This window comes from Nicotiana tabacum, chromosome 3, assembly GCF_000715075.1.
Source record: "Nicotiana tabacum cultivar K326 chromosome 3, ASM71507v2, whole genome shotgun sequence".
Classification (NCBI taxonomy): domain Eukaryota; kingdom Viridiplantae; phylum Streptophyta; class Magnoliopsida; order Solanales; family Solanaceae; genus Nicotiana; species Nicotiana tabacum.
In genome coordinates, this window is record NC_134082.1 from 44,905,775 (window position 1) to 44,925,721 (window position 19,947).

The window sequence follows — 19,947 nt, forward strand, 5'->3', positions numbered from 1 at the left end:
CTCATCAATCGGTACTATATCATCAGCGAACAACATACATCGTGGCACTTCCCCTTAAATATGGTGTGTTAGCGCATCCATCAATAGGGCAAATAAGAACGGGCCTGCTCCATATCTATAGAGTAGTTTACCTTAGGGTTTGACATGATTTGGTGACTTGGTTGTTGTCTATGGATTTGACTATTGTTTAATTGCTTGAATTTATTGGAGGAGCTTTAATATTAGTTGTAATTTTATTCTTAATAGTGTTTAATCGAAAGAGGAACATCTTATTGAACATTATTGCAACGTATGTCTTAGTTTATTTTGGTGATTCTTTGAAATAATCGAGAGAGCTTTTTGAGTTACCGTTTAAATTAAGATTGAGAAATATTCGTGAGAAGTTTCTCTTATATCATTCCTACCAATAGATTCTTGCAAGTTTCATCGCACTTCATATTAGTTTATTCGAAAAATTTAGTTTTAATCGAGAGAGGAGTCTGAGTCGGAAGTATAAGCTAATCATCTATTGAATTCGTGAGAATCGATGGAACCTTAAGAGTGAAATATAACAGCGATAAATTCAGGATAGTAGTCTTGCACCTATCATGTCAAAACTCTTATTCTTCGTCTTGATAATAACCCATTGTTCTACTCTAGTTCTCTGTGATCAATTGTTAATTGCTTTAATAGTTAATTTAGTTCATAATCATTCCCATCAAAATATTAATCATCCTGAATATCGTTAAACTAAAAATTACTTGAACGTTTTTTTAAAATCATATCCCTATGAAAACAATAATTAAATTATAGTATATTTGGCTAGCGAGCATCAATTTCATGTTGTGTTTTGCGCTCGTATTGCTGCTGCCATGGTTCATCGTATCATTCCTCGAAACGGCAAGGATCTACATCTTACACACAAGAATAAATAATAATATTTGTGTATCAACTCCTAACCAATAAAACTAAATAATAAAGAATCTACATATGTATTGCTCACAAGATATTTACATGCCAAAATCTTCGATCCAGATTGAATTTGTACTATGTAGTCTTCAATACTGCCTGTTTTCCGTAGAAATACCTAGGGATATCATCTCTATATGGCATTGATTGTTGCAGTGATATTCCGCAAAAACACCTTGGAATATCATCTCGAGGTGATATTAATTCACTGAAGGAGACGAGTTGGTTATGAAACGACGACTAGCTGGTTGTGTCAAAACCTAGGGTCTAAGTTTGAAATGAGTCTATAGTAAATTTAAAACGGATTTGTGGATTATTGACCTCTAAACCCATTCACAGGAATAATGACTATAGAGTAATATATAGTCTTCCATTACTAATCAGTTGTCAAATGGTTGATTATAAGCTAATGGTCGGATTGAGTCTATTTGATAAGGATTGCTATGGTCTATTTAACTACTTATGATCTATTATGCACTAGTGGTCTAGTGACTTAGCAATTTTACAAAGTTGTACAGCTCAAATATGCAAAATCCGAAATGCACAGTGATGAAGAAAAAGATTTTTCAGGGTTTTTTATAATTCAATTATGCTAATAAAAATACTATATAATTGGTCCAATGTGTAATAAGTAAAATTATAGGTATACAGTTTGAAATTTCCACTTCAACTTCTCATTAATCATTATCTCATATTAAAACTAATTAAACAAGAAAGTCTCATGCATAAATAATTAAGACTTAAAGATCAATTGACAATTTAAGTTTTAAAAGACATCATATATCCAATTTATCCGAATTAAGTTGAAGGAAATACTCCCTCAATTTACTTTTATAGCATGTATATTAAAAATAAATTTTTATTTTTACTTGTCATTTTATATATATTAAGAGAAGATAAAAAAAAATTTCTGTTATACCTACGATATTTATTATTTTTTTAAAATTATTTTTTTAAATTTAATAAAATATATATTAATTAATATGAGTAATGAGTGAAAACGTACCAAGCAAAATAAACTTAGGATAGAAAGCAAAGAACAAGAAAACAGAAAAGAGACCAAAAAGTTAAAAGCATAAATGTGACTGACACAGTGAAAGATGAATAGAGACACGTGGCTATTAAGATGGTACTAAAATCCAAGATAGGGGGACTGTCGCTGGAATCTAACAAAGAGAGATGTCTTCTTCTGCTGGAGGCATTACTGTACTCTCTGTCAAGGAATTGATGAAATAAAGAACCCTCTGTCTACTCTCCCTTTTCCATTTCCCGCATTCTCCGCCTTAACCATGTTATTTTACAATACCACCTACGACACAATTATTCTATTTTCATATCATGTTATATAAATCGTCCAAATGATATTTTACTATTCATTCTTCAAGAATATATTTTAAAAATATATTCGTAAAAAACTAACTTTTCTCGGTTATCTAGGGAAGCCATTTTTCTTTGTATTTATTTATTACAGTTACTATTTTATAGACTATAGTTTTAAGGAGCTTAAATTTTACTACTGCCTTGTAGATATTAGTTACCCACTTACTCCCCGCTAATTGAATAAAGAATAAATAAATAAACATTACTTCCTTTATTGCAATTTATGTGAAGGAATTTGAAGTACCAGGATAAAAAATTTAATTTTTGGTCAAAAACAAATCCAAAATTTATATTTTTAGTGAGTTCGACTTTTAAATTTTTTTAATAGAACGGATCTCACTTTACCCCTTTAACCTTTAAAGGATAGAATAATAATACTTATCCCCTTTACCTTTTGAATAGAAAACACAACGCTCTTATGCAACATTTTTTGGTGAGAAAAAAATATTACCGTCTTTTTCTTTTTTTCTTAAAAGTTTTTTTAATCCAAAATTTTAAAAATGATAAGTTGAAACTAAGATAAAAATTTGGTTAAGAAGCAACTACAAATTGGGTTGCCTCCACAATTATATGCTGAGGTAATTAACTCATTTTTAATAGTGTTTGGAAAAATCTGTCATGTGAAGTTTGCCCAAGCCTTTGTCTTGATTTATTCATCACAATGTTAGTATTATTTAAGGCTGAAACAATTTGCAAAATGTTGAAAAAGGATATTATCCAATCCTTGATATATTATTATGTTCATTTCATTTCTCTAGCAATGCACACTACAAAAAACCATGGATTTTATGGTGATTAAAGTCGCCACAAATATTTTTCTCACCGGAAAATGTTACATAAGAGGTTGTCATGCCCATTTAAAAGATGAAGAGGGTATTATTTCCTAGATTTTAAAGGTTAAGGGGATAAAGTAAAATTTACTCTACTTAATATTAAACTTATTTGTAATTTTTCACGTATATCACGTTTGTGTCTAAATACAAATTTGATTAACCTCGTAGCTAATAAATTATATACACTAGTATTTTCAATATAAATTCTTCAAAATAAGATGTACAATAATAATGTACTGTAAGTCAATATCTAACAATTTAGTATACTTAAATAAATTGATAAAATTATATTAATCAAAAAAATTGTTTGACTCATCAAATAATAAGTCAGGAGGAAGTAATAAGCAATGAGAAAAATTAAACAAATTAAATTAAAGGGAACCCGAGCAATTTTTTCACGTTTTCTGTAACAGAATTCTACTGCATTTGGAAATTAAACAAATTAAAATAAAGGTACAGGCAGGAAAGCATTAAGCACCACTGCTTTTCCTCTTCTTCTTCTTCCTCCTCTTCGTACGTTTCTCTCTATCTTTCTGATACAGTGAAATCATCATTGCCTTCTATTCAAAAAAATAGATAGCATTTGTTGAATTTGTTTTAATTTGGTTCCGAGAATTGAAGTCATCGTCGGTTCTTCAGACTATATGTTCAAGTAGTGCGTCACTTTCTATTGGCCTTTTCTTCTCACAGATCTCCTTATTTCATTCAAACCTACTCCCCCACCGTCCCCTCCCCCCTAATTCTTGCGCCATATAAAAAAGCTGAAACTGGCAATTTTTACTTTTATCCATTCTCTAGTTTAATCTGAAGGTTGCATTTTGATCATATGTTTGTACATTACATTTTATCTTCTGTTTATGCTGGTTTTTTTGGTGTTCCCCTTTTTCTCTTTATTAATTTTAATTGGTGCTGAGTAGATTCTAAATAACAATCTCGAGGTTTAAATTTTTCCCGTCCTTTGTTGGGTATTCTGGGGTTAATTTTGATTGGTGTCTTTCAGTTTCTTGGCATTTTTTTAATTTTCTGCTGGTAGAGTATTCCAAATTAGAAACTTGCCTTTTCTGGTTGGTCTTTGTTGGGGATTGATATCAAGATTTTTTGCCGAGGATGTGAATAATTATGTAACATATTTTTAAGATAGGGTCCCAGTTGTTAATTTTCCTTCTCTACGTTTTTTTTACCTATTGTTTCACCAATTTGTCAGCAGTCCAACTTTCAGTTTTTACTGATCATAGCCCCAAGACTGCAGTTTTACTATCTGTTGCTGCATATTGACAGAAATTCTAAAGAAGAGGAGAAGGGTTTTTACTTGATTTATACCGATTCGATTATTTGCTTTGTAGCATTGAAGAGCTTCTGCAATGCAAAACTTAGGCAGAACAAGAAGTCAGCCAAGGTCTAATAGATCTATGCCTTTAGGAGGTGAGCTCTTAAATTGTCTGTTAATTTTGCTTGTTATTGTGCCTTTCTTTGATAACCAAGTAATCCCCGAGTGGTGCACATTCGAACTCGGAGGTTAATGGACCTGCCCTCTACCCTTGTCTGCCGCAATGTTCGAACTCGTGACATGCGTCTAACCTGCACATCAGAAGTTGCGCTCTTACCACTAGACCAAAGCCCTAGCAGCTGCCTTTTATTTCCTGAATTTTTTTTATGGAGAGAATTTCAATTTGATTAGCACCTAAATAGACATTTCTGTTTGTGGCAGTCAAAATGAGTGGGTGTTTTGATCTTTATATTCATGCTTCTGATGGTTGTTTGTCAATGTGTCAAGTGTTTATGTTATAAAAAAACACAGCACCTTTTATTGGGTCTAAACAACTTTATGTATTGGTTGTAGGAATGGATTATGCAGATCCAAAGAAGAAGAGCAATTATGTGGGTAAAATTCTTATGGCTGCTATGTTGACAGCACTATGCATTCTTATGCTCAAGCAGTCCCCAAGTTTTAATACCCCAAGTGTAGTAAGTCCCTGATCCTTTTCTTTATTTATTCCCATGTTAATAATCTCTAGTAAGAGGTAATATGTTTACCTTTGTTGTTAGTGCATTTATAATTTTTCAATGAGAATTAAGAGTCACAATACTCATGTGGCATTTCTTCAAGAAATAGAAAAACCTTAACTAACATCTTCCAAAATTTGCCCTTATTATGTGTCTTTCTACTTCATCTTTGACAGTGTTTAGTTCTCTATTTTCTTGTTGACATCTAAAATAGTGCTTCTTCTAAATGTAATCTCCTGCTAAGAGTAAGAAAGGGGAAATATGTACATGTTCTGATTTTGCAGACTCTTCTATTTTTAATGAGTATTGAAGAAGATTGTATTGCAAGTTTATAACAAACAAATGTAGCCTTTTTGTTATTTATTAATATTTGAGCTTGCTGCTCACCATGGTTGTTTCTCTTGTTGCCTGTTTCTCCTCAGTTCTCTCGGCATGAACCAGGTGTCACTCATGTCTTAGTCACTGGAGGTGCTGGCTATATTGGCTCCCATGCAGCATTGCGTCTTCTGAAAGAATCTTACCGGGTGACCGTAGTGGTAATTTCTCCACTTGAAGTTTTGAATAGGTCCTTTCATAATCAACCTTAGACAACTCTTTCATTTTACTTTCGAATTAATCAACTCTTGAGTGTGAATATTTGCACGGGACATCATAGGAAATATGATTTACTGATTTTAACAGGACAACCTTTCACGAGGAAACCTAGGCGCTATTAGGATTCTACAAGAACTATTTCCTGAACCTGGCAGGCTTCGGTTCATATATGCTGACTTAGGGGATGCAAAATCGGTAGACTGCAGCTCTCAGCTCTCTTTTGGTACTTAAGTTGTTTGTTATTGCCATTCTACTTATTCCTGTGATTAATATCTGCAGGTGCACAAGATATTCTCCCAAAATGCATTTGATGCGGTCATGCATTTTGCAGCTGTAGCATATGTTGGCGAGAGCACCCTTGATCCTCTCAAGTAAGTATTCAGTTTCTTTGAAATTTTGGCATATGTATATATACTCGGGCTGCATGATTTGAGAGGAAAAGAGTTGAATTTTTTAAACTGTAACATTGATCAATAAATTCTTCTCTATCCCTTTTTCTTTTAAAAGAAAAAGAAAACAGAAAGTAATGAAAAGGACTCCCGAAAAGATCAAGTATGTATATATATCATAATTTTTGTGACATTATTGTTCGCGAATTAAGAATATTATAAGCTAGAATATCAGCGCTTCTAAAGAAGCATTTCTCCCAAACAAAGACACTAAATTTTCGCTTTTGGGTAAATTACATTGGAGCTAACTCTTCCACCAGTGCTTTGGCAAGTTATGCACTTTTATCTAAAAGTGGATATTTAAAAAAAAAACTGTGATCTTTCTTTCTCTACATGGTACCTGAAAATGGATTGTCATGTTATTTCAAATTGACTGAATGCCTGTTTTACATCAAATTTAGTGTATTAATTTTCCATTTGAAAGATTTACTTTATATTAACTATCAACCATGATGTTATTCTATGTTTGGGAACATTATTGTTATGGCAATATTGCATTGGCTTTTCCCTTCACTTATATTTGTGTGCTGCTTCATGTGTTAATCAGATATTATCACAATATCACTTCAAATACCCTCACTGTATTAGAAGCAATGGCAACTCATGGAGTGTCAACTTTAATTTACTCTAGTACATGTGCAACCTATGGAGAGCCTGAAAAGATGCCCATTACAGAAGGAACTCCACAGGTGAGTGTTTTAAAGGGCTTACGCATGTATTAGGCTAGAAGCATTTGAATGATGTTTAATTCAATGTGGAGAGATCCACCATTTGTATGTTGGGAGCTTATTGTGAAACAGCTGTGCCTCTTCTCTCAAATTGCAGCTCCCTATTAATCCATATGGAAAAGCAAAGAAAATGGCGGAGGATATCATTCTGGATTTTCATAAGAACTCAAACATGGCTGTCATGATTCTGAGGTTGACTTTTTCTTACCTTATACTCCTTTGCGTTTAGTTTATGTGTTTTTCACGCTTGCTAAGTGATCCTTAACAGTGTTTCTCCTCACTTTTTTCTTCTATTTCTGTTTTGTGGTTTTGGTTATTTCTTTCTATTTGTCCTTTCACTTGTTTGTTCATGAACTCTAGCACCTCATTATTATGTCTATGCAGTTTGTTGATGTTTTTGGCCATTTATCTTGTAATCGGCATGTCTAGATGAGACTATTTTAGTTTCCTGTTATTGCAAGTCCTATAACTGATGTTGCTAAGTAACTTATGGAAGATCTTTTCAGTTGTTGTGCACTGCTTTTTCATTGTTATTTACCAAGTAACTACAAGCTTGTGCTTCTTTGACCAATTTTTGTTCTTGAATTGTTATGTATAGCGCATTGTATTGCTCAAACTAATGCTTACATCGGTTTCTCAAAATTCAGATATTTCAACGTGATTGGTTCTGATCCAGATGGAAGACTAGGAGAAGCTCCCCGGCCTGAACTTCGTGAACATGGCCGGATATCTGGTGCTTGTTTTGATGCAGCTCGTGGGATCATACCTGGGCTTAAGGTCAGTAAATATTTGCTGTCTGCATATTTGTATTATTGAATATGTTTTGTAATGTCAGGCAAAATTTTGCCTGGTTGCTAATTTATTTGCAATAACAATCAAATGAGAGAGATAAGACTGCTCTATGCATAAGGGTAAAGAGTCTTGATATGGAGTGGGGAAAGTGGACCTTTGTATCATGTGACATGATTTTTGTTAATAAGCCATTGGCACTGAGCCGGAGTTCTTTGTCATGCAGGTTAGAGGAACAGACTATAAGACACCAGATGGTACATGCATAAGGGATTATATAGACGTGACCGATCTGGTTGATGCTCATGTTAAAGCTCTTGAGAAGGCAAGGCCAGGGAAAGTTGGGATCTACAATGTTGGAACAGGAAGAGGTAATGCACTCTGTTCTACATAGTCGAATTTGGTTTGCTCGAAATGATCTCGAGGTCTCAGTCTCCCCTCTTGTTTCCGAAAACAGGTAGATCAGTGAAGGAATTTGTGGAGGCTTGTAAAGCTGCTACTGGGGTACCTATCAAAGTTGACTTTCTTCCGCGTAGGCCTGGTGATTATGCAGAAGTGTACAGTGATCCAACTAAGATTAGAAATGAACTGAACTGGACAGCCAAATACATTGATCTTCAAGAGAGTTTGCAGGTCGCATGGAGATGGCAGAAATCACACCGTAATGGTTATGTTTCATCCTTGGCGACATCCTGATAATGCTTCATCAACTTATCGTTGTAGAAGACTGACCTGAACCCCATGTCACAGTGTAACTTATCGTCGAGTTATTAGTATCCATAGAGTACAGTTTTCGAGGCCAAGAGGGGTTCGATGTTTAGTCTTTTAGCTAGATGGAATTATATAGCAATTAGGCAGCTGCCTATTTACCCATTGTTATGTGTATTTAGTGAAAGGGATATTTCAAATCAATGATAGTTTCCATTCAGGTGTAGCTTCCATCTGCCTCCTCCCTATGGATTTGTTTCTCTTTTCTCCCATCTTATGTAAAAATTAAACTAATGCTTAGAATTTACTCCCTGAAGACTCTTCAACTCACTGAGGACACGACCTTAGATAGAAGAGCTTGGAGGTCGAGGATTTGGGTAGAAGATTAGTAAGTAGTCGAGCGATTTCTCTTTTTTCTATGGAAGAGCATGATTCTAGTTTAGAATACCTTATCTGTTCCATCTTCTCCTTATCGTTATTATAATTATTATTCTATGATTATCTTATTCTTCAACTTTATTACTACTGATATTTCTTTTATTCTGGGTATCTTTACTAATTTTGCTGTTAATATTTTTCTTTTCTTTAGTATTTTCATCTTAACTTTTTTACTCTTGTATTTTTTAAAATATTTTTCTTGAGCCAAGGGTCTATCAGAAACCTCTCTACCTCACACAACGTAAGGGTAAGCTTTGCATGCATACTACCCTCCCTGGACTCCACTCACACTAGGAATGTCGCTTTTGTTGTTGATATACTCCTAGAAGACCTGTTCCCATGACTTTTTTTTTGGTCAAAAAAAGCATACATTTATAAATTAAGTAGTAGTACAAGGAGCATTCTAAGGTACATCAATACAAAAACATCGTTGGTTACCCATGCTATCTAGAGGCATAGTTTGTGGCAGCATATGTAAACAAAAAGAAGCATGTCCCAAAAGCTTAGGATCAGTTTTGGGACGTGTGTAGAGTGTGCCACATTGATCTTCCATGTATTGATCCCTAGCAAAAAGTGGTGTTCCAAAAGAGTGGTACATGGATGTTGCATGGGGATAGTTGTTCCGTGTTTGACTAATAAATCTACCACTTGATTCTGCTCCCTGTAGACATGTGTCACACGAGGGCTACCCAGTTGATGTAGTAGGTACCTGCATTCATTGATTAAAGACGAGTAGTGGTAATTATTGAGGAGAAGTGCTGAAATTACCTCTGTTGAGTCGACATTAATTTCCAGCGGAGTGTATTTATATTGGAGGGCAAATTTAGTCCTTCCTGTAGTGCAGTGAGTTCCATGTATAAGATGCTTCCCATTGGACGGGAACCTAAATAACCAATTCCCTGAGTGGTCTCGTATAATTCCTCCAAAACCATATTTATTATTTTCCGTGGGACAAGCTCCATCCGAGTTAAGTTTAAATGAAGGGTTGGTGGGGGGATGCCATTTGACATGCATGTGTGATTGAGCCTTAGTTGTTTGTTTGGGGGTTATGCCTAAATAGAAGAATTCTGCAGCTTGACTTAATATGTGAGCGGGGTTTGGTGGAATATATTTACCATAAAAAATAGTTCGATTCCTATTTTTTCATAAATTCCAAAGAGTAAAGGGAATTAGTATGTTCGATGGGAGTTGTTGTGTAGGATTAGGGTTTTGCTTTAGGAGTTGTGACAGTGGATGTGGGATATTGTCGTGTGATCTATCTAGGTTAATATTGGATAGGTTAATGGACAGGCTGTCCCAAATATTTTTTGTGTGTATGCATAGGAAAAATAAATGGTTGATAGTTTCTTCTTGTGTATGACATATTGGGCATAAGGCATTTGGAGCAACTTGGATGTTATGTAGATAACTAAGGGTAGGCAGACGGTGATGGGTCATAAGCCATAGGAAGTGTTTGATTTTTGTCGGTATATTTAGTTTCCATATCCACTGGAAGGAAGGTGAATTTACATTTGCATCTAATTGTTTGTAAAGTGATTTAACTGTAAATGACTCTCTACTAGTAAGTCCCCAATAAATTTGGTCACATGTAGTTTTATTTGTGATGGGAGGCATATAGTAACTCTTAAGTAGTATGAGTATATTAGGTGGAATTTCGAAAGAAATTGAACTAATATTAATAGTGTTATTATTTAAGTAAGTGGCAAGTGATGCCATTTGATGTTGTTGTGGTAGAGGCCCTATAATTGAATTTCTAAGGGTGAGATTGGTTCCTAGCCATGGGTCATTCCAGAAACTAATGCGGTTGCCGTTTGCTGGATGCCACCGTATGCCCAGTTGACAAGAGGATCAGCCAAGGATTATTGCTTTCCAATTCGAGGATATAGTTCTGGAGTTAGTGTGTGTGTTGTATTTTGATAGGATTACTTTGGCCCAGTAGGAGGATGGAGATTGGAAAAGTCGCCATGCCAGGGATCCTAGTAAGGCATTGTTTTTATGGTGCAGGTTTTGTATACCTAGTTCTCCTTGTGCCTTAGGTAGTTGGACAGTTGCCCATTTGATAAGGTGCAATTTGCATTTTTGTGGTGTAGTGCCCCACAGGAAATTCCTTTGGTAACGTTCGAGTTTCGTAATAATATTAGTGGGTATTTTAATGAGTTGCATGACATGATTAGGCAGGCAATTTAGTGCTGCGTTGATTAACGCAGTGCGTCCTACCATTGTGAGAAAGTTTGCTTTCCAGCCTGAAAGTTTATTTTTAAAATTGTCCAGTAAATATTGGAAATGAGTTGGTGTTTGTTTTGTGTTAAAAATATGGTAACCAAGGTACCCAAAATTTTGACCTTCCCTCATATTAAATAAATGTGTAACACTGTCTCGAGCTTCGTTTGTAATGTTTTTAGTGAAGAAATTTTTTGATTTATTAAAATTAATAGTCAAGTCGGACAGAGTGGTTAGGAGATTAAGGATATCTATTATGGAGTTCATGCTCTTAGTAGTTAATTTCGAAGTGATGGTTATGTCATCAGCAAATAGTAAGTGTGATAAGGGAGGCCCTAGTTTGAAATTTTTATAGGATGCCATCTAAGGCAATCTACCTCTATATGTATTTTCCTAGTTAACATTTCCATACAAAATATAAAGATATATGGAGATAAAGGGTCACCTTGGCGTATGCCTTTTGTAGGTGAGAAAAACTGAGTTGGTTGTCCATTGATTAAGATGGAGATTATAGTGGTAGTGATGCATGACATAATTAGTTTTATTAAGGTTGGTGGGAATTTAAAATAATGAAGGGTGTCATGAATAAAGCCCCAGTCTAATTTATCAAAGGTTTTTTCCAAGTCTAATTTGAGCAAGAAAGCAGACTGCTTACCTTTTTTATTTTTAAAATAATGCATAATTTCTTGCACTATAATTGCGTTATTAGAAGCTCTTCGATTAGGAAGGAATGTTGATTGTTCAGGGATGATTATGGTCATTAGTAAAGGTTTTATTCGTTTGACTATAATTTTAGTGATTAATTTATAGAGAGTGTTGCAAAGACTGATTGGTCTATATTGAGTTATTTGAGATGGTTGTTTAGTTTTAGGAATTAGACAAAGGTAGGTTTTGTTGAGTTCTTGTGGGATTTGTTTGGTATTAAAAATATCTTTGCAAAAGCCGATAACTTGTGATTTAACTTGGGCCCAGTATTTTTGATAGAAGTACGGGTGTAATCCATCCGGTCCTGGAACTTTAGGAGGTTCGAATGACTGTAGCGCATCAGTAATATTGACTTCTGTAAGTTGTTGGTCGATTGTTAAGCAGTAATTAGAATTTTGGGAATTCATATCTTGTCGTGGTAGGGGGTGGTGTGTGTGTAGTAGTAGTAAAAAGATTATGGTAGTAATTTTGAATAGATTCATTGATAGCTGGTTGGTCTAATAACCAATTCCCAACGGAGTCTTTTAGAGCAGTTATACGGTTTCGTCTACGTCTTTGGAGAGTTGTTAGATGAAAGAACTTAGTGTTGGCATCTCCATTTTGAAGCCAATTAATCCTTGACTTTAATTTCCAAAATTCTTCTTCCAGTTTGAGTATGCCATTGAATTGATCAATGAGATCTTTTTCAAGATTTTGAAGGAAGTGACTAGTCGGATACCTAGGTGATTTTTGAATTCCTGTAAGCCTTGCAAGCAAGGTATTCTTTTTCTTAAAAATATTCCCAAATATATTTTTATTCCATTCAGTAATATTCTCTTGAAAATCTTTAATAGCTTGTAATGTAGGTTTGTTAGGGGTCCAGTTTTGTGTGATTATGGAGATAAATTTCGGATGAGTAGTCCAAATTGTTTCAAACCTGAAAATTTTATCCTGGGGACTATTATTCTTTTTTAAGGTTAACAGTAATGGACTATGGTCCGAATGGGTTCTAGGTAAATGAAATACTGAAGCCTCTGGGTATAATTTTAGCCATTCATAGTTAGCTAAACATCTATCTAATCATTCAAGTATTCTATTAGCTAATCGTTGATTATTCGACCAAGTGTACTTACTACCCGTATAACCAAGGTCCACAAGATTACAATAGTTAATACATTTTATAAAATGGTCAGTACGATTATTATTAATACTAAGGCCTCCATATTTTTCATTAGAGGCAGTAATTTCATTAAAATCCCCTCCGATTAACCAAGGCAATTTAATTTGATCATATATAGAACGAAGATTATCCCACAGTATAGAACGTGCATGGAGGTCATTTTTCGCATAAACAATAGATAGTAACCAAGTGCTAGTATTAGGATGTACCTGGACAATGGAGTGAATCTCTTGATTGGTAACTGCCACTTGTTCAAGTTTAATGTCCTTCTCCTTCCACAGTAGTGCAATTCCTCCAGAGATTCCTTGGGCAGGTGACTGCGCCAAGTTGGAGAAGCCAAACTCATCTTTAAGGTATGCATGATCTTGCATGTGTGTTTCTAGCAATGCAACTATAGATGACTTGTGATAGTTGAGCATTGATCTAAAGTTTCTTCTAAATTCCGGTGACTAAGCCCCACGACAATTCCATATGACAAACTGCATGGATTGATTAATGGTTGGGTTGGGTGGAGTCTCCCTCTCCATCGTTGGATGTGTTCCTTAGTGCTGGATCAGGACTATAGCGAACTTCCCCACTTCTGGGTTCCTTGGTGGGCGTATGTTGATTGAAACACTTTGGAGCTCTGGGGGACATGTTATGATGACCTTTCTTTCGTACTGTTCTTTGAGGATGTAGGTCTTGTTCCCATTGAGGTAGCTCAGAATAGGTAGAGTCTCTCTTATTTCTGCCATAGTTGCTGCCACTTCCAAGCTTGCTATTTCGTCGAGTTCGTTTTGCAATGGACTGGAAGGTGGTAGTGGACTGGGGGGAGGAGTTAGGGGTTGGTATGGAGAGGCTTGTGCATGGAGGGGTATTATGGGGGTGATTGATGTGCGAGGTTGGATCCAAGGTACAAATGTTTGTGGAGGTTGTTGTGGTGGATAAAAGGGTAGGTCTATATTGGTCGTTATGGGTGTTGGATGTGAGAACATGGGTAGTGGGAATGGTGTCTGTGGAGTTAGATGTTGTTGATAAAGAGCTGAAGGATGATGCATGGCCCAGTTGAACTGGTTGTAGAGGGTTACTCCCATCCGCATCCCTTCTTTGACAATCTGAGCTATGTCTGTTGGATTTTGTATCATTATAATGACATCTTGATTGTCTATCTCCATCGTAAAGGTCAGTGCATGTTCCTGCATGCTCATTTCCAACCAAGACTGTGGGTATGCTTGAGTTGGTGGGTATTACGTGATGTAAATGGGAGTTGGTTGTGGAGGGAGATCCTGTGGTGATTGCATGGTGATGGTGTTGAGGAAGATAGGGTGTTGGAGCATAGTTGTATTGGTGAAGGAGCGTGTTCCTGTGTTGGAAGTTGTGGGGTGAGTGGTTCATTAGAATGTGTTGTATTTTGTGATGGAGGGTTATGAGTATATGTGTTGGGTTTGGAGGGTGATAATTGTGGTTTAGTGGTGTTTGATTTTTTAGTGGTTGTAGTGGCCGGTTGATTTGATAAGGGAGGTTTGTAGGTGATTTCATGTGTAGTATTGGAGCCGGTTACTTGTATAGGGTGTTGGGCTTTGTCAGTTGAATGTTTAGCTAATTGGGTAGGGAATGAGGGTATTGGGCTTTTGTGAGATGCTGGAGTTTGGCAGGTTGCCGTAACATAGGCGAGCACTTGATTGCCTATAGTCTGAGGGGGGGTCCATGCATGTATCTTGAGTGGCAGTGTGTGCCACGTGTCTTTCTTCTGTGCTTTGTTGAAAGATGGTGGATGAGTCAGCATTGTGGGCTACTGAATGTAGAGGTTGGCCTATAGTGGGTTGTGGAGGTGTGGCCGTGTGTGTAGTGTTTTAGGCCTCTTGTTGTGGCCCAGAATGAGTATCCGGTTGATTCAAGTTAGAAATATCATTAAGCATAATTAGATTATCTTTATTAAAAAGCTTAGGATAATTGTTTGTAAAGGTTGTAGTAATTAGGTTTTTTAGGCCTAAGTTTTTCCCATTAGTGTTATTAAGTGTATTAGGATTAGAAGACTTACCTGTGGGTCCGGCACCGCCAATGGCTGTTTCTTGTGATTGGCTAGTTTGGTAAGTTGATGATTTTCCTTTCGAACGATTCTTGGAGGGAAAGTTTACTGTTTTCCATTCAGAAACATCTGTTTGCGTTTGTGGAAGTAGGATATGTGATGTGGATTGGAGAGCTATTGGTGATGAGGTATTAAGAGGTGATGTTTGTGAGGAGGAAGGTTGATGGGGTAGTGGTGTATGTATGGTGGTGGGAGTCGTAGGTGTGTGTGAAAAGGTGGATAAACAGAGGGACTTTGTGTGTCCAAGTTTGCCACAAGTAGTGCATAACATATTAACACCTTCGTATATAAGGTGTTGCTTGGGTGATCCAATGTAGACATGGGTTTTGAGAGGCATTTCTAAGGGTGCTTCTATGCAAATTCTTGCATAACGACCACGTGTGGTTGCTGAGGTGCAGGTATCCACTTTGAGTAGTGTTCCAATTTTTTCTCCTACTCACTGCAATATTTCCAGGTCGTAAAACTCAGTAGGGAGTTCAGGGAGTCTTAACCAAATAGCTGTATAGGTTAATTGAGTGTTAGAGACTATGAATTTGGGTTCCCATTTACGAACAGAAACAAAGTGATTGAGTATAAACCATGGGCCATTATGTAAGGCTGTGAACATATTTTCTTCTTTTTGGAATTTCACAAGGAAGAAATCACAGCCCAAGTCAATAAGAGGTAAATCCTCCGTTGGTTTCCATAGTGATGTGAGTTTTGATTTAAGTGTTTGGTGGCCTACTTTCCGGCCAAATACTTTGACAATAACTGAATATTTCCAAGGCGTGTATTATCTGGATTTATCTGCAAAGGTGATTGGGATAAAGGTGTCGTATTGTAAGTCTTGTATGGTGGATTCGTCTGATAAGTCTAGGTTTGAATGTGTTTGATGGCATGTGGTTGAGTGGTGGCTGAATTGATTGCTACTGAGCAGTGTCTGGGAAAAGGTGAGTGAGCATTTTGGAGTTGTGGAGTTTGGGTCTATGGTTGTATTGATTATCGTTGGTATATCGAAATGCATGGAGCTTATGTCGGGTGGTTCCGGCGGTGAAGTGGTGGTGGTGGTGGTATTCATTGAGAGAGTTTTTTTATTTATTTATTTTTTTACAAATTATGAAGACATAATTCAATGTTGCACACTACTGAATTTTTCATTTTTCCTTTTCCTGTTCCCATGACTTTGCTTTGGAGAAACTGCAACTTTCTTGTACATTCTGTTATTTTCATTCCTTGACATTACGATTGATTGGTTAGTTACTTAGGGTGTGTTTGGTATGAAGGAAATATTTTTCGAAAAAAATATTTTCCAAGTTTTCTATATTTGATTGGCTTTTGGAAAATATTTTTTTCATGAACTAATTGGAAGAAAATATTTTTCCTATCAAGAGAAGGGAAAACTTTTTTCAAAACTCTTTGCCAACCTTACCCGCATTCCCCATCCCCAGCAACCCCTACCAACCCAACCTCACACCCCCACCCCCACTCTAAATAGAAATATTATTAATAATACTTTATTTTCATGTTATAGATAGAGTATTTTTTCATTTCAATAAATAAGTATTTTCTTTTCACGATATAATTTTTTTTTTTTTCATTTTAACAAAAAAGTACTTCTTCATCTAGAAAAAATATTTTCTTTCATTTCGACAAAATGATGTAGTAAAAAGTAATTTCTTTTATTGCAACAAAAGAGTATTTTCTTTTCATGATGTAAAAAAAAGTAATTTCTTTCATTTCAACAAAACGAGTATTTTCTTTCATTTCAACAAAATGAATGTTTTCTTTCATTTCAACAAAATGAGTATTTTATTTTCATGTTGTAGAAATAGTACTTTCTTTTCCAACCAAAAAACAGAGTACTTTTTGTTGTTGTTATGGAACACAAATTTCAACGTTGTTTTTGCATAAAAAAGTAAAGTAGCATATTAGTTCTTTTGGGTTTGTATGAATTTTTATATAATAATTAAATTCTTGAAGAAAATAGAGTCATGAAAATGTTGGGTATTTGGGCGGCAGGAGCGAGGAGCGGGGGGAGAGCACAGGAAACATAGGGACTTGGGGAAAGGGGGGGGGGTGAGGAGAGTAGCATAAAAAATTATTTTCCTAAAAAATATTTTCTACTCTCTAACCAAACACTAAAAAATATTTCGGAAAAACGTTTTCACTAATCAACCAAACAAGGAAAAATAAGTGATAAAACCACTCAATTTCTATGAAAATATTTTCTAGAAAAATATTTTCCATAGAAAACATTTTCCTTCATACCAAACACACCCTTAATGTATGTAATTTCATTGGATTCTGAGAAGATCTATTCTACAAAACAATAGTTAACTCCCCAGCCAGGCTGTAAATTGTCGCGACCCGAGATTTCTACCTTCGAGACCGTGATGACGCCTGACATTTTACTTGCTAGGCAAGCCAACGATAGAGAAATTCTTAAGTCAATTTTTAAACAATTCAAATAATTAAAACTAATTAAACTGAAAATAAAACTAAAATGAACTACGAAGTGGCATAATAACCATCATATCTAAGTACAACTCAGATCTGGAATCACAAGTACACGAGCTTCTAGAGGTTCTACAAATAGAGATTGAAATAAATAAAATTGTTTCGAATGAAATGAACAGTAAATGAGGGAAGAGGAAGGGGACTTCAAGGTCTGCGGACGCCGGTAGATCTACCTCGAGTCTCTAAATATGCTAATCCGAGCTGATGCACCTCACGTATAGCTGAGACCAGTACCAAAATTGCACAAGAAGTGCAGAGTGTAGTATGAGTACAACTGACTCAACGTACTCCGTAAGTATCGAGACTAAACTCGACGAGCTAGTGGCGAGGCTATGACAAGATACTCACATAATTAAATCCGAACAAACGAAGATATACGTGCAACATAACTACAAAAATAGGTATTAAATACGTACGATTGGGAGGGGACATGCGAATAGGAACAAGATACGATAGATGTAACAGGAATGACAACATAAGATAATCAAATAAATCATTAACCAATGAAAACGGATAAATATAATGTATAAAGACGACACAACATCACCCATCGTGCTTTTACTCTCAACCTCAACATGAAACAAACATAATATCACGATATCACCCTTTGTGCTTTTACTCTCAACCTCTCCATGAAACGATAAATACGGCACGACATCTTCCTTCATGCTTTCACTCTCTTCCTCACTTTGTATTAATCAATAAATGCAGCAATAAACGGCACGACATCAACCTTCGTGTTTTAACACTCTCCCTTACCATGTAGTAATGAATATGAAAATTTGGGAGATAAAATAAGCAAGAATAAATCTTACATCAATAATGGTTCCAAGATGCCAAACCTCAACTTTCAAAATACTCAACCATCACAAATAGTTCATAAATGCGGAAAGAACGATCAAGTAAGTAATAAACTAATGTAAGCATGGATATCATATTTAAATAAGGCAATAAACTACAAGGAAACAAATCTCACCCGCATGCTTTAACCCAACAATAACGCATAAGTACTCGCCACCTCATATATACGTTGTACCCACACATTTAAATACGTAGCAAATAGGTAAACAAGTCCTAATCCCTCAAGTCATTAACCACGATACTTACCTCACTTCGCAGTCAACTCAGAGCTCTAGGAGCCTTTATTCTAGAATCCTCCTCCAAACCAATCGTATCTAACCAAAATCGACTCGATAACGTCAAATAATGCTAAGATAATCAACTACAATACATAGAGTTAGGATTTATACACTTTCCCCAAGAAGTCAAAAAAAGTCAACCCCGGGCTCGCTTGGCCAAAACCCAAGATTCGGACCAAAACTTATTTACCCATTCACCCCCGAGCCAGATTATAAAATCTGACCCCAAATTGAGGTCTAAATCCCGAATTTGTAAAAATCCACAATCCTTCCTAAATCCCTAGTTTTCTACTATAGAAGAGCAAAGATTAAGGCTAGAAATTAGTGAGTGATGTTAGAAATGGAAAAAAATGAGTTAAAGTATACTAACTTATGAATGGTGATGAATTTCCTCTTCAAAATCGTCTCTAGGCCGAGCTCTAATGGAAAGATGGTGAAAAATGGGTGAATCCCGTATATTGAAATATTTAAGGTCTGTGCGTCAGGTCTTCACCGCGTTCGCAAAGGACCTGACGCGTTCGCGATGCATAACAACCAAGTTGGCCTTCGCGTTCGCGAAATGTCCCTCGCGTTCCGATGACTCTCTCCCTGGCCATGGTGTTCGCGACCCAGTGACCGCGTTCGCGAAGAATATCAACCCAGTACCCCACAAGTCTATAACCTTACGTGTTCACGAAGGGATGGGCGCGTTCGCGAAGGGCAGACCCCCCCATTGCTCCGCGTCCGCGACCATCTCCTCGCGTTCACGAAGAGCACTTCTTCCCCAGTCCCAATTTACCTTTCACGATCGGGGAAGTATCTTCGCGATCACGAAGAAGGAAGCACCAGATGACAACGGAAGCTAAAGAAACCAGAATTTTCTAAGTTCAAACCATCCGTAGCCTATCCGAAACTCACCCGAGCCCTCGGGGCTCCAAACCAAATATGCACACAAGTCCAAAAACATTATACGAACTCGCTCGCACGATCAAAACACCAAAATAATACCTAGAACTACGGATCAGACACCAAAACGAATGAAATTTTCAATAAAGCTTAAGAACTTTTATTTTAACAAACGGATGTCCAAATCACGTCAAATCAACTCCGTTTTGCACCAAATTTTGCAGACAAGTCATAAATACAATAATGAACTTATACTAAGTTCCGGAACTGAAATCCGGATCTGGTAGAAACAAAGTCAAAGTACGGTTAAACTTATTAATTCTTTAAACCTTTAAGCTTCTAGTTTTTAATAAATTGTGATAATTCGAGTTAGGGACTTCTGAATTCGATTCCGGGCATACGCT

The 19,947-nt window shown here is 36.1% G+C and overlaps 2 protein-coding genes across 7 annotated transcripts; one reads left to right on the forward strand and one right to left on the reverse strand.

The window, feature by feature from the left end:
* The first annotated feature begins 3,619 nt into the window (after window positions 1-3,619).
* On the forward strand, window positions 3,620-8,659 carry LOC107798971 (UDP-arabinose 4-epimerase 1-like). 6 transcript variants are annotated; one of them, XM_016622014.2, is made up of 11 exons: window positions 3,620-3,674; window positions 4,505-4,583; window positions 5,002-5,126; window positions 5,588-5,701; window positions 5,847-5,954; window positions 6,039-6,130; window positions 6,756-6,897; window positions 7,034-7,128; window positions 7,584-7,713; window positions 7,952-8,096; window positions 8,183-8,659. In XM_016622014.2, exons 2-11 carry the CDS (start codon window positions 4,523-4,525, stop codon window positions 8,419-8,421), a joined length of 1,251 nt encoding a protein of 416 aa, XP_016477500.1. In that variant the 5' UTR covers window positions 3,620-3,674; window positions 4,505-4,522; the 3' UTR covers window positions 8,422-8,659. The 6 variants fall into 6 exon arrangements, with proteins under 6 accessions (XP_016477500.1, XP_016477497.1, XP_016477495.1 ...); XM_016622011.2 differs by having other exon boundaries at window positions 3,651-3,674; window positions 4,440-4,583; XM_016622009.2 differs by lacking the exon at window positions 3,620-3,674 and adding an exon at window positions 3,681-3,971 and having other exon boundaries at window positions 4,440-4,583.
* A 4,196-nt stretch (window positions 8,660-12,855) lies between these two features.
* On the reverse strand, window positions 12,856-13,374 carry LOC107798969 (uncharacterized). Its single transcript, XM_016622006.1, has one exon. The coding sequence runs from the start codon at window positions 13,372-13,374 to the stop codon at window positions 12,856-12,858; it is 519 nt and encodes a 172-aa protein (XP_016477492.1).
* Between the last annotated feature and the right edge of the window lie 6,573 nt (window positions 13,375-19,947).

Coding starts and splice junctions, on each gene's coding strand:
- LOC107798971 (XM_016622014.2), top strand. CDS start 4,523: ATGCAAAACTTAGGCAGAACAAGAAGTCAGCCAAGGTCTAATAGATCT. Junction 5,702..5,846: donor CTTACCGGGTGACCGTAGTG/GTAATTTCTCCA, acceptor TGATTTTAACAG/GACAACCTTTCACGAGGAAA. Junction 7,129..7,583: donor ATGGCTGTCATGATTCTGAG/GTTGACTTTTTC, acceptor CTCAAAATTCAG/ATATTTCAACGTGATTGGTT.
- LOC107798969 (XM_016622006.1), bottom strand. CDS start 13,374: ATGCTCAACTATCACAAGTCATCTATAGTTGCATTGCTAGAAACACAC.